This window comes from Buteo buteo, chromosome 8 (assembly GCF_964188355.1).
Source record: "Buteo buteo chromosome 8, bButBut1.hap1.1, whole genome shotgun sequence".
Classification (NCBI taxonomy): Eukaryota; Metazoa; Chordata; class Aves; order Accipitriformes; family Accipitridae; genus Buteo; species Buteo buteo.
Window position 1 is genome coordinate 35277085 of NC_134178.1, and position 14582 is coordinate 35291666.

General features: G+C 46.9%; 1 protein-coding gene across 8 annotated transcripts in view; it reads right to left on the bottom strand.

The window, feature by feature from the left end:
* Positions 1–14582, bottom strand: part of PHLDB2 (pleckstrin homology like domain family B member 2) — a 112673-nt gene that overhangs the window by 61681 nt on the left and 36410 nt on the right. For 7 of the 8 annotated variants that reach the window (XM_075034101.1, XM_075034097.1, XM_075034100.1 and 4 more), the window contains exons 1-2: positions 9026–9097; positions 119–228 (exon numbers count right to left, since the gene is read on the bottom strand). In XM_075034101.1, the coding sequence (XP_074890202.1) occupies positions 119–167 (49 nt within the window). In that variant the 5' untranslated portion in view covers positions 168–228; positions 9026–9097. Of the gene's footprint in view, positions 1–118; positions 229–9025; positions 9098–14582 lie in introns of those variants that run through there. The other variant, XM_075034095.1, reaches the window with a different exon arrangement.

The window sequence follows — 14582 nt, forward strand, 5'->3', positions numbered from 1 at the left end:
AAGAACAAAGCGCTGATCTTATCTATGTGTCAGGAGAATTAAAGGATCAAAATCAATAACAAATTCTAGAAGATCTCAGTACATTTACAAACAAACTTCATTTTTATTAACTGATTACCTGATCCAACATTCTGAAAGGAGGAGAGGTTACTTCTGTTTGGCATCATATTCGTCTTCTACAGGATGGTTAACACAATGCTAATTTGAGTGAACCAGATAAATTTTAACCTGCAAATAAAGTAACAAAAGAAAAAAATGTTGTGTTAAGAAGTGTATTCTGAGAATATTTTTCAAGTGTATAGTATAGAGCAAAATTGGGTTTTCTTATGGTAAAATTTCCAGAGACAACTCAAACAGAAATACGTTAAAAGATATTTGGAAAGAACACTCCATGTTTAATGTGGAGACTGTGGAAAAAAACCTGTTTGCAGTTGTTTTATAAGCTTAAAAGTCCATATAATTTGATTTGATAATCAGCTATTATCTATGATCCTGACTCTGTGCAGGCAATTACTAGTCACAGCTCCCGAGTTTTGTCTGTGATCCTGTGGCTTGCTTAACAAATCATTGTGAGGTTGGACTTTTCTGCTGAAGATTTTATTTTTGAAAGCCCATAGCCCAATTTCAGCCCACACAACACCAGCATCTTGCAATCATGAAGAAACCTATGCAACAACAGGTATGCGATCCAAAACACAGAAACTGTTTTGGCATGCAATGATTTCCAAGGTTCCAAAGAAGCCAGACCAGGAATGAAGAGATTCTTTAAAGTTTATTAAAAAAAAAAAAATAAAAAAATTTATACGGCTACAAGAGAGACTTGGCTTAAAAGAAAAGTGAAAATTAAATCCCAGCCACTAAAGACTAAAATTAAATCTAAATCCAAATAGAAGATCTCTAGTGAGCTTCTCTATTAAAAGATTTTTTCTTTTTATACACACGTTTGTAAAAGGTTGACAAAAAAGCTTTAAAAAAAAAATCACATGGAGTGACAAAATTAATGGTGACCATCTGTAGGTCCTCTGGGCTTTAACTCTGGACAAGCAAATAGAAACGCGGCAGAAAAACAAGTGAAGAATGGAGACAGATGTCTGGGCTGTCTGGAGACGAGTCACCTATTTAATTAACCGCAGTCGTCACAGCCGCAACTGTTTCAGGTCTCTGTTGCACAGACTTTTCGCGCCATGCTCTTTCACGCTCTTCTCCTGGGAGGACAGCCCTGGGCGAAGGGAGCTGACTGCTAATCCCTGCAGAGGGATGCTCCTTCACCGTGACCTCTGGCTTCTCCCTCACCCACGGGGGGCCAGGTCCTGTCCCTCCGCCCCGCTCCCCCAGGAATCCCCCTGCCCTGGTCTCACTTCGCAGTGCCTTTTCTTCCTCTGCAGAGGTCATGTCTCACTCCTAAGGAGAGTTTCCACCCCATCGGGCACCTCTCCCCCCCTCACAGCGAGAGGTGGGCTTCACCCTGACAGCCTCCTCCAAGAGCACACAATCTACCGTTCCCCGAAAACGGTGCTGCCCTCCAAGGGGCCAGGGCGAGGAAGGAGACCCTCAGAGCGCCGTACATACCTCCTGGGGGGACTCACCCACCCCGCCTGCCCTCTCCAGCACCACAGGAGTGAAGTTCTCCAGAGCAGACGGTGGGAAACGGCCTGGACAGCAGATAGCTTTTCAACCCCAGTTTCATGCTCAACAGGTTATTTTGTTGACATAAAACATTCACTGTCCTTTTCACCTTACTGGCTCTTCCACCCCATGGAGAGACTCCTTCCCTAATTCCTTCCAGCTTGCCTCTCATCCTCCAAACTCAAAACCTGTGTAGCAGCCCAGGTGCCTTCCTTGCCAGGAGTGGGGCTGGGGGGCTGCCTGCGGACCCCCCGGCAGGGCTGTGGCCGACAGGCACTTCATCCCAGCAAGAGTTAACAGCGGCTCTCCCGCTTGTCCAACTGGCTCTCTGCCTTTTGCCTGCCTACGGAACACGAAGGACTGGGACAGAAATCCTGTTAAAACTGCCACTACGTTGCCGTCTTGGCATATCGCTTGTGTAATCTCTATTAAAACTTACTGTACTTCAAGCTCAGAGCTCCCCAGAAAAGAAGGAAGAATTTAACTTTTTGGGACATGTTCAGCTTGACACAGAAAACTAGCGACTCTCAACATTTCAGACTGTTCTGTAACAAAAGTATAATTTTATCATCGAACAGAAAACTAAAATAGGGACAACTTGGAATTAAGACAGAAGGAACGGTTCCTTTGAAACAAAGGAGAAGGTATAATTGGATTTCCTGTGTCTCTAACAGTGCTGCTTTATGGTTAAAATCATTGGTAAGATCACCAAAAAACCCATCCTTTCTATCTCATAAGATGATGGTTACCACTTAATCAATGTGACAAACATTAAGGACAGAAGAGCTGAGAGGGAAGGGTTTCTATGTAATTGAAAATCCAATCTTCAGTCCAGCTTGGTGAATACCTGGATTTGCTAATAGCCAGAAGGAAAAATGTCTTTTTTAAGGTTAAATATTTATATGGTTTCAGTTCATGTTTGAGAACTCATTACATGTCTCAGACAATGAGAGATCAGAGAAGTCGTCATCTAGCAGTAATTGGATTTTGGGGGGGAAGAACTTTTAAAACTCTCCCCTGTGACCATAAACAAGAAACAATTAATGAATTAATGAGCTAAGCAAATGAACAGCTCAAAATCCACAGTTTATCTGCTCTGATGAAATCATATTCTTTCAGATGAGGGTTATGCAGGGCCTCATCCAACAACCAGCAAGGCTGACTCTCGTTACAGAGCACATGCCACACTCTGTCTCAGCTGGAACGAAGCAAAATGCTTTCATCTGGGATTTATAAAGTCATCTGAAGTGAATGTATACAGCATTACCAATCATGTTTCATCTCTACAGTGCCCAGGCCAAATTAAGTTTTGTTTCACTAACAACCAGAAGAAACAGTGATTCACGACTCAAACAGGCAGCGAGTCAAACAAAGGATTCCGGTCTTAAGATATTATAAGACAGGGTGGCTTTACAGCAAAACCTCCTTTCCCTCGGCGTAGGAGCCTAGAGCTACAGCTCAGCCATGCTGCAGGTCCAGCTCTACCCAGCGTTCAGGCCATAGATTTAGGGTCATGTTTTCTCAGCACATAGTTTCTCGCCCCTTCCTTTACTTCTGCCTGGGCTGATGCCCACCTCCCTTTAGCAGAGTCTGCGGTGGCACCCACTTTGCTCTTACATTACCAACCAAGTGGGTTGCAGTGCCTCAGCCATTGCTAAAGTGCTCCTTTGACTGAAAATAAACAGTCAATTTTAAAGAAAGCTCTCAAATTTGGCCATCTCTCCTTTAAGGCTTTTCTGCTCTTCATTGTTTCTTTATTTCCAGTTTCTCACAAAACGTTACCAGTGGCTCCTGCCAGCTCCTGTCCCCTCTCCTGTCCCTGACACTCCTCTTCAGAAACTCTAGCAGTGTACAGCAACCCATGGAAAACAGATGAAACGCCAAGGGATGAAGGGTGAGGACAAAACCCCATCACTGCCACCATCCACACAACACCATTAGATTTTAGTTTGTTCTGAAACAAGAAGGTTTTCAAATGATTAGGGTCTGTTTCAATCGTTCCAATAAAACACACACAGTTTTGGAAACAAGAAAACTTCTTAAATGTTGACACCCTAAACAAAATTTGGTGAATAAGTGCTGATGGCTTTGGCGCCTGCAGATTTAACTTTCCCACAGTTTAGCACACCTACGTGCACAAATGGACTGCTCCATTACCAAGTTGGTTTACCTTTTTCCTGCATAATCGGAGGACAATGTACTTGCTCCTGATTAAATCAAGCCTGGGTTTTTTTCCCCAACTTACTTTGCTTATTTACAAACAGAAGCCTTGATAGGCTCAAACTGATGGGAAAGTAAAACTCACCAGGATCTATAGTTTACCTCCAAAACCAGTTAAGTGTAAATCCATCTTTCCCCAACACCTTAAAGCCTACTGTCAAACCAAAACAATATATTCACAGAAAGGCACCTGCATGATTTGGTGGAGATTCTGTACCCATAAACTAGTGAATGGACACATCCTTAAGAGAAAGCACAGCCAACTCTGCCAAAAACTGGGCAACTCCGCAAGGCTGTTATCTAAAGGTCGCCTTAAACATCCTTCTTCGTTTCCTCCTCCTCCTCCCCCACAACACAATATACTAGACCCTAATCTACAGCTAATTTCCTGCCAGCACAGCCCTGAAATCTGCTCATTCCCTGGCTCTTCATGATATAGGTCCTGCAATACACTGTTCCCCGCAGTGCAAGTGAGCATAAGGTCTGGTTACAGGCATAGGGTGTTTTAGCTCCCAAAACTCACAGCTTGGCACCTTCACCAACACTAAAGAAATTAAAAATCAAATATCTGTGAATCAGATTTAACTAAGTCACTCCCTTGTAATCCTGCAGGTTTCCGATGTGGAAAAGGGAGCGGCAGAGGAAGTTGCTCTTACAGCTTATCTCTTCCTCCGAGAAATTATCGTGTTGGATATTGGAGAAGGAGCAGAAAAAGGGCAATGCAACAACAACAGAAAACACCCTAAATAACTTTATTCCCTTCATAAACCACATCTATTTTACTGGAATAACTACCCCAAATACTCAAAAAATTGCACCCAAATATGACATTTTAAATTATTCTGTCCTACTATATAAACATGATTCTCTCCTACTTGATAAGGATTGATGTTGTAGGCACTGTCACATCAACTGCTCTTTCCAGTAGGTGGATGTAATCATTTTAATCAGGTCATGACAACTGACAATTTTAAATGCACATCAAAATGAAAACATTCATTACCATGCAAATATCATAGTTTGGTGAGTACAAATTGAGCTTTAAACCATTGACATAAGAGACGCCGACTGCTGAGTGTGTCCAAACAAAAGTGACAGTGAAAACGTTGAAACTTTATGACTTTTGTGCCATAATAGCTACTCCTACCTGAAATTGAAACTGAATTTCAATTTCAATGAAGCTAATCTCATTCCTATGCATTTGGTAGCACAGGAGAGTAGACAACCTATTCAAACCGCATTATTTTAGTAGACATCACTGCTGCCTCCTTATTTTGCAGTCACACAAACCACCGTTTCATCTTGACAGGTTCACTGAGAAAAGTTGAGGTGAGAAGGAGAGTTAATTCTTTTCTGCCCAAACAAAAGCCACCAACAGATAGAAATGTTTTAGAAGAGATTTCTGTTAAAACAATGAACTCCTTTCTTCATGCAGAAAACCAGGGATGGCAAGGGACAACCAACCTCAAGTCATATTCCTCTATCTTGGTACCCTTCTGGCAGTTAAGCTTAAAAGTCAGTTATCTGACCCAATGACTGATTCATCCCACGCCAGTAATGACGAGCTCACTGGTATTATTCTGACACTATTTCATTAACTCCTTTCCTATTGAAAATTTGAGCACGCTCAAAAGATTGGCAAATCGAGACTTAAAAAATTCACACCAACATGGCAAACAGAAAGCTCTGCTGGTAGCTGGTGGACTGTGACTGCTTATATCTCATTGTCCAGACTAACAAAACCCAAAAGAAACACCACAGCTGATGTAGTAATAAATGTACCTAAATATTCTAGACCAATATAATTCTCACTCCTGAAGCCCAGAAAATGCAGACTTTATTAATCTAAAATTGAAGGAAGGCGGTTGAGTGAAAAACAATTATGAATCCAAATTCATACTGTACAGGAACAGAAATTTTCACTGTATGAGAGCAGAAAGACCCTAAAGAAAAGTTTCTCCTTTCCCATCCTACCTGATATGATAAACTTGCCTCTAGGATGCCCCTAACAAATTCAATGAGAACTTGCCGTACACAGCAGGTAGGTAAGTCCCCCCAAAATCTAAGCAGCTAGAAAAACTAATCAGAACAGCTTCAAAGATCATCTACCCCCCCCCCTTTTTTTTTTTGCTTTCTTGGATGTCCTTACCATTTTTTTCCTGTCTATTGCATTTTCCCACTCTCTCATGATCTGCTTTCCTCTGTGCTGATTTCTTTCACTGCCACTTTGTGCCTGTCACTTCCTTTCGTTAATCAGTTCCCTCCAGTGCCCACTTATTCTGACAGTTTCTGTCTCTCTTATTTCGTTTGTCCATTTCTCCTCAATTTGTCTCCTTCTCGAGATGCTTGCCCCATATTTCCAAACATCCCCTCTAGCTCTTTAACGCTTCTTCTTTTTCCAGCATTCTCAGGGCAGCGAGCATGCCCCCAGACTAAATGCTTCTCATCACACTTGCTTGGCAAAGCACATCGTGACAGCGACAGCTCAAGTGGCGTCCGCCACGGCTGCTATGCTACCAAGCCATGGGTCTGCCTGCACAAATACAGGGCAGCCTTTACCTGCAAGTCCCAGGACTGTGTTCCCTCAGGCCAGGAATACAGGTACTATACCTGCAGTTACACCATTTAATATAATTGAGGAAGTTAATTAAAATGGTTCCCTTAAAAACCGATCCCACCTGCATGAGATTTGAGTACGAAAAAACAAGCCTGGTCACATTTATGGAGTTCATTCCTATATTGCAGTCTCTGGAGGACCTTCTACAGGGGAAAACTCCCCTTGGATTTCCCTGGCATCTTGGATATGCCCCACTGGTCTAAAACAAAGCCTAAATGAACAGCATCTGCTCTGAACACACAAAACAGGGCATCGTCTTGTAGCTGTTTAGTTGATTCAATGGGAAGCACTGTTTGCTATACTAGCAGTTACTACACATCAGAATTAACTGTTTAACAACTGAAAATGGAGAGAATACACTCCATGTGCAGAGAACACAGCATTAATTCCTTCATAAACAATCACCAGCACTTCCCCCCACCCACTTTCATTATTTAAGCTTGTCTCTGGATCTTCAAGTGGAAGAAGACAGACAAAATCTTCCCATCCAAACCGCTTTAGTCTGTCTGATCCAACTCCAGCCTCAAGGTGGACCTGCAATCTTTACCTCACCCATTCTCTGCTTCCTATCTAAAAACAAAATACTCCAAATTTTTCATGACGGAATTTGTTCCTTCCCAACAACGGTCAACTGGTGTCTTTGCATACTTGCAAGGAGCTGGCTGCTAATTGTATCTGATAAGCATAGACAGAAACTGATATGGAAAAAAATGGAAAAAATTACTACTCTTCCTGTCCTACTTGCTGCCAAAGATTTCCATTCCCTCAGTAAAAACATGGACACACAAAAGAGTCAATTACACATTTGTCAAAATGGAAGGGAAATAAATTTCTGGTGTGGAAAAGGAACTGTGTAAAATGAAGAAAAATGGTACGATTGGCTCTGGAAAGGATACGGTCTTACTATTTGACTGCCCTAAAAGTATCTCTTTCTCTATTCCACTCTTAGTTCAGCCTACCCCTCCGCTTGACAGCAAAGGTAGGCACTCTTCCATTTCCCGATTACTTCATCTCCTTTCTCTCCTACATCGCTTCCTTCTGCTGAGGGAAAGCAAGCCCATCCTCGTCCTTTGCGATTCCATTTGGCACTACCATGCCTTACCTCCTCCCATCTCTCTTTCTTTCCCATGTTAATACCTTATCTTTGGGGACCTCATCTACGAGAATGCAGAAAAAGGAAAAATTGAGAAGTTCACCAAATGTGAGAACTTGCAAAACCGCCTCTCTCGTCTGCCTGTTCCCCCAAAGGAGAGGGAACGTGCAGCACAAAGATGAAATTTTCCCCGTGTTGTGACTGGCAACACGTCCACCCAGCTGCCCTGGAGATGCAGACGCGCAGGATTCGGGCACGTGCAGAGTCAAGGCGGGTAGACAAGATGACACATTGACAAGACGAGCATTTGGGGGAAAAGGAACCGGTGACAAAAGCCATGTGTTTAAGATCACACAAGCGCTCAGCGGCAGGAGCAGAAAGCCCATCTCTTGAGCCTTTATGTAAGCACAGCCGGTCTGTTTACACTTCTGCACATGGGGAAATTCCTCCGACAGCTTTGGGGCAGGAGAAGGAGCGGGGACTGTTGGTTTCCAGCCCGTTCCTCCTATTGCTGGCGGGCAGCAGGTAGCTTTCCGAACCGGGCTCTGCTCTCCAAGCCGAATTCACCGCTCCGGCCATCCCCGGAGCAACACCCTGGCCCCGGCTCTACGGGGAGGGGGGGGGGTGACTTAGGAGCTCCGAATCCGTCAGGGGAGACCCAGCCCCAAACCCTCGATTCCCGCAAGCCAATCAGACGTAATGCCGGATCCCTGTGGCTGAACTCCGTGGATGCCGAGCCGGCATCCATCACCAGCGCAGCCCCGGCAGAAACCCATCCCCGCTGGGCACGGCAGCCTTCGCACAGCCGCAGGAGGCTTTAAAAGCCACCAGCCTAACAAAGAAGCGCGGACAAAGAGCCCCGTCCTGCGTCTTCCCTTCCACCAGGTAGATCCCCGCCGATGGAAAACCAAGCCAAGCCAAGCCCCGCCGTTCCTCCCTTGCCTCCCCGGCCCACGGACGCGCGGGGACGGACGCCCCCGCCACCCCCCGCCGCCGGCCGGGGCAGAGGCTTTGTTCGCCGGCGGGGACGCGACAGCGCCCGCCAGCACCGGGGGGAAACACCCGGACAAAGAGGGAGAGGCGGCCGGCGCCGAAGGGAACCCGGGGGTACCCCCGTCCGTCCCTTTTAGCTGCAGGGTCTCCGCCGAGCCGGGCGGCAAGGGGGGGGGGGGGGGAGACCCCGCCGCCCCCGCCCGTCAGAAACGCGAGGGGGCCGGGAGCGTGGGGCGCGTGCTGTCACAAACTCCCCCAAAAGTACCCCAAAACCGGGGGACAGCCGCCCGCAGCCGAGCCGGCGCCAGCCGGGGCTCTGCGCTCCCGGGATGGACCCTCTCCCCATCCCCGCCGGCAGCCCCGCAGGGCTCCGCCGCCGAGACCGGAGCCGCCGCGTCCCGGGAGCGCCACGACACCCTCCCCCGCCTCCCCCGTCCCCCTCGGCGGTCCGTCGCTCGCCCCGGCCCCGCACTCACCGCCGCCTCCTGCCGCCGCCGCCCCCCGCGCATCCCGCTGCCCGCCCGGCCGCCGCCGCCAGCGCCGCCGCCACCGGGAGCCGCCCCCCGCGCGGCAGCCAGCGCCGCCCCGCGCATGGGGCGCGCCCGCCCCCCGGCGGGGCCGGGGCGTGGGACACCCCCGCGGGCGGAATGGTTCGCTCCCCTCAGGCCGGGGTCGCGGGAGCGGGGCGGCCGAAGGGGAGCCGGAACGGGGGGGGGGGGGGGGGGGGGGCGGACGGGCGAAGAAGGCACGGAGATACCCATGGCGTGGGGCTGGGAGTGGGGGGGGGCTCGGCCGACGAGGCGGCGGGGTTTTGCCGGGGCCGCCCCGGGGGACCGCCGGCGGAGGGGCCGCCGCGGGCTCTTCCCGATCCCTAAAGACCAGGCGCGAGGCATTTTCCTGCCCGCGAGATTAGCTGAGGAAACAGGGCGGCTCTGGGAGGGCGCCGGCCCGGTTTTCCTTGCCGGGGGCTGGGGCTGCCTTCACCTGCGCCCTCCCTCCTCCTCCTCCTCCTCCCCGGGGGAGCCGTGCTGGAGAGGGGGCTGCCCTCCGCCCTCCCCACTCCTGAGGGGAGCCCGGTTGCCTCCCTGTCCTGTCAGGGCGTCCCCGCCGCTCGCCCCAGCCCGGGGGTCACACCCTGCTCTCACCTGGAGAAAATGCACACCTGCGTACACCTGTGTGTACATCTACACGCACACAGGACCCCCAAAAGACACCCCCACCCAGGCCCCATACATCGGCCAAGGGTGGTCGCAAGTGGCAGCTGCCACCACCACCGCCGCCGGCAGGTCGCTGTCCCAAAGCAGGGAGCAGGGTGGCCAGGCCGGCTGGGCCTCAGCGGCGGGGCTTTCCAAAATGGCAAGCGGACGAACCAACACCCGCTCGGCAAAGCGTGCTTGGTGAGGGGCTGGGGGGCACCGACCCGCACCCCTGCAGCCGTTCCCCCTCAGGAGGCTGCTCGGAGACCGAGGCTAACCGCTGGGTTGCAGCCGTTACGGAGGAAAACAAAAAGGGCGAAGAGCCTCCAGGGAGACGTCGTCCCACTCCCGGGATCGGTGGGTGCTGGGAGCCCGGGGCGCGTAACGAACCTTCGCCTTCCGAGGGCACGTATAGTGTCAGCCTGGTAAGGAAACCTCCAGCGAGGAGAGATGCGAGCCAGCCTGCAGGACTGTGCTCAGGGCAGGGAGCCAGGGTATCCTGCGTAGCGATCGTGTTTCGTGCTGTGTGGCCTCGTCACTCTACCTTTCCCCGTTTCTTTCCCAGAGAGGAAATTCGGGGATCACAGCGCGTACCTGCTGCGCAGGGGTCCCGCGGGATGAGTCGAAGCTCACAGGCGCTCGGCAGATGTAAACCACTACCGTGATCGCTGACTGTTCCCATCTGCCGTGGGGAATCGGGGTTCGTTGTGATCCGGTTCCTGCCTCGCGTATTCCAGGGGATATTTTACTTGGCTAAAACTGTGACTTTACCACAATATAAACTTCGTAATAACTCATTAAAATCTGGAATCTGTATAGTAACACCCACAGTACCAGAGAATATTTAAAAAAAAAAAAAAAAAAAGAAATGTCCTTGGCTGACAAGCTTTTGAGACTAATTACTCTAACAGGCCAGAACCTAGACGAGCTCTTCTTCTGTGATGCCTCCACGAACATCGGAGTGCTTCATTTGCTGCTAGTGTTGAACCTGGCTCTTTTGTTTTGTTCACTGAACAAGCAAGAAGGAGTACATGCGGTTAAAAAAATAAAGGCATATATGTGTAAGGAATGCAGAGTTAAGGACACGCTTGCAGCTGGAAGAGGTGAGGATGACTTTTAACCCTGCCGGAGCCAGAGCCAAAAGCAGCCAGCCTTCCCCCTCATCTCATGTGATCTTCCTTTTCCTTTTAAGTGGGAAAACTCTAAGTGATAGTCTGCAAAAATGTCCCTAGGGAAAACAATGTCTAATAGTACAGAAAGGAGTAAGTCTGCACTTGCGGTTAAACTGTTACTCTGAAGGATTTTCGATACGCTGGCTGAAATGTTCCTTTAGTTAGTTCCTACACAGTAGGTGAGGTGGCAGCAAAGCTGGGTCAGACAGAGCATGTGTTTCCCCTCATACATGTACGCTGGGAAAATTTTATCTGAGACAGTGTCATCTGTTTCTTGGCAGCAAAGGAGAGAAAAATAAGGAATAAAGCTTATTTCTAAAATAACAAGAGGTACTCAAAACCAGCCATAGCTGAGGCCCTAAAATAACTTGGTAAGTTGGAATGTCTAACAGGCAAGAGTCTGGCAATTTAAAACAAACAAAAAAGTACTCTCTTGGACATTTTATGAGTAGGAAATACTTGAAAATTAGCAAACAAATGAAACTCCAAAACCTAAAGAGCTGAAAAGTCTTGTTGGAACAAAAGCAACAATATTACTATTCAAGAAAGTCGGGAAAAAGGGTATGGAAACTTGCACAAGAGCTACAAGTTGTAGATGGGTTCAACAGTCTACCTAGCTAGCTTTAACTGTTTTCATGGCAGTTGCACAGCTACATCAACTGTACTGCATATCATAGAGGCTTTTAAAATTCTCCACCCCTGAGTATGCAAGCATGCCCAATAAAAGTTTAGTTTCCATGGTAATTCATGTAAGTAGAAATCAAATGTTGGAATGTTTGCAAAAAGTATGCTCTAATCGGGAGCATTGAAAACGGTAATAAAATACTTCAGTGCCATGCTTCTGTAACAGGGAAGGAGAGATCACTTCAGCCACATCAGAATTGAAGTCACCTCTGCGCAGACACCCGCAATCGCAACCTCTGCATTACCTGGTCCCTTACCTTTACAGATTTTATCCACATCAGGTGTGGACATGACTGCATTTCTGTCAAATGAACCAGAGCCCACAGCTGGGAGTTGGTTCAGGCTTTATTCTACCTGCAGGATGAGTGACAATACCCAGCCTGACAAAATCAGTTGAGATAAAGCTACCCATTGATGACTGGGTGTAGTTACACCCAATCTTTTCTTTGGTGGCAAAACTGGTCTGGTTTCTTCCCTTTCCTGCCTTAATTATTCATTTGGGTTCCCAACCTATAGTTTGTGACCTTCTTTGGTGGGCTGACGCAGTTATTTGTGAAAACCAGATCAAGAAAATGATCCAGGTGAAACCTCTTCCTTCCCTGCACCTCTCCCACCTCTGAAAAAGGTCCAACTAGTACTTGCGTTAGAGCGATTGATGAGAAGAGGAACAACATAGATCTAAGCAGCTGTGCTTGAGGCTGAGCCTCTGTTTCTTGAACCGGCATCACCAATACACCAATGGATTCTTAAATTGCACCCTTTTTGAACAAACATGTCACAACAAATGAAGTCGTAAGCGTCCAGTGCTTTCCAGCATGTAACCAGAGCATTTTGAACCACTGCCTCAGTGAAGAAACCCAGCTGTTGCTTGCCTTTGTGGAATAAAACTACACAATTGTTTATAGCTTGAAAATAATAACAATGGTCACAACCAGAACTTCTGGTGAAACTTCAAAGCAAGCAGTGATTCTTCTGTTTTAACTTCCTCAAAGATGTTTTGAGGCAGTGTAGCAGGCTGGATTCTAGGTACTGAAAGAAACTTGATTTTTAAGGCTCCTTGGGAATCTCTGCAAAATAAAATGGTAACCTGCAGCATGACTGCGTTCATCAGTACCATTCCGGTGAAAAGATCACGCCCAATAGTTACACTGGTCATCCAAGTTAAAAATCTAAAAATATTTTAATGCAGCACACAGTAGAGAGGCATATCAAACAATAATAAAATAATGTAAGCTGAGGTTCCACCATGGGGTGTTCTTGTGACTTGGGCTGAAACTTTCTTAAATTGTCACACGAGAGCTATCAAGAAGAAACTGCCTGGGGAAAATAAGTTACATGAGTAATCAAATCTCATGCTCCAGGGCACAAGTCAATTGCTGGAAGGGTCAAGAAAGGAATTTCCTCGCTCTCTTCCTTTGCACAGTTGTACACAATTAACTAAGTTGTAATTGCAAGGCAAGAAAGCGGTTAGGTTTTGCATTCCTCTGAATCATCAAGTGCTGGCTGCTTTTGCAGCTGAATTCAGAGCTTAAGGGACAGGTCTGGTAGATGGGTGTTGTTGCACTTCTGTGCGGCTTTGCCTAGATTTGCAGCGCAGTTGTGAGGTCTGCTCTTCCTTTGATGCTGACTGCCTAGCACAGAGTATGGCTGCATTGCAGAACTACCATTAAAGTCAGGACACGACTAATTTAGGCTAGTCTTCCGTTAATAATAAGTAGTTACCTTAAAAATGTCTCTATCAATAAATTGCGCAACTCATAATGACTCATTTAAGTAGTAGCAATGTTGTAAGCCTAATGGCCTAAAGATACAAACAAGACAAGATTTGTTGGAAAGGCAACCATTTTTATTAAAGCAACTAGACCATTTAGTGCAATAAAAGATCATTCTTTTTCATCTTTAAATAGAACATTTTAGTAATCAAAAGGATTTTTCTAACACAGGCCAGACATTACTCTGCTTCAAATCACAAGAGCACTACCCTGTTAGCTTGTGTATGGCTATCTGTCTTTGCAGCTGATTAATTGCTTCCCTTTGCTAGAATCAGCATGCTTCTCTAAATGGGAGTGGCTTAGGGCTTAATTAGCCAACTCTGATACTGCAGCTAAGCTCACTACGGTGTCACTGAAGTTGTTCCGTACACAAGTACATTTCTGATATATGGTCTGCGAGCAAACGTGTTGAAAACTGCAAGCACTAGGTCTACAGGCAAAACCTTGGTCCGTGCTCCTCATAGATGTTAAGTCAGTAGGCAAACGGTTGGCAGAAGACATGGTGCCAATGCCATAGCTACACTGGTTTACAATTATAGTCACAGATTAAGGCAGCTAATCATTTTGTACTCACTGGTTGGATACAAGGCTATCTTCATCCTACAGTTGCCCCTTCTGACTTATCTTTTTCCCAGCAAGCAATAAGCTGATTCATAAGTTCCCATACGCATCTTAGTTTGGGGCCTTATGATTTGCCTCTGATGTCGAGCCAGGGAAGTTTTCTGTTCTCCTTTGGTCTCTATCCTTATTTATCAAATCTGGATGCAGAAATCTTTTACATATCTAACTATGGGGTGGGTCATGTCAGTGAATTAGTACTTTCTTTAGTAGGAAATTAAAAGAAATGTAAAAGCATTTAAGCCACTTGTCCAAGGTTACACAGGAAATCTCAGTGGGAGCAAGGTGTGGAACGCAAGAACCCAAGATACTACTTTAATTTCACAGTTAATCTGTGTAAACATAGATCTCTGTGTTGAAATACTCATTTGGTTTCTTCCTCCTGCAAAAAAAAAAATTCCTCCCCTTCAGGTGAAACTCAATTAATTAGTACAGAGTCAAAAGAGGTTAAACAACGCATTTCTACCAAAAGGAAAGGTGGTTGCCAAAACTTCCTTCATTCTGTTTGGAGTCATTTGGGCTGGAATTGATGTAGTGGCTTTCATAAAGGAAAAAGCTCCGCCTAACAAAGCTTAGATAAAATACATCCTC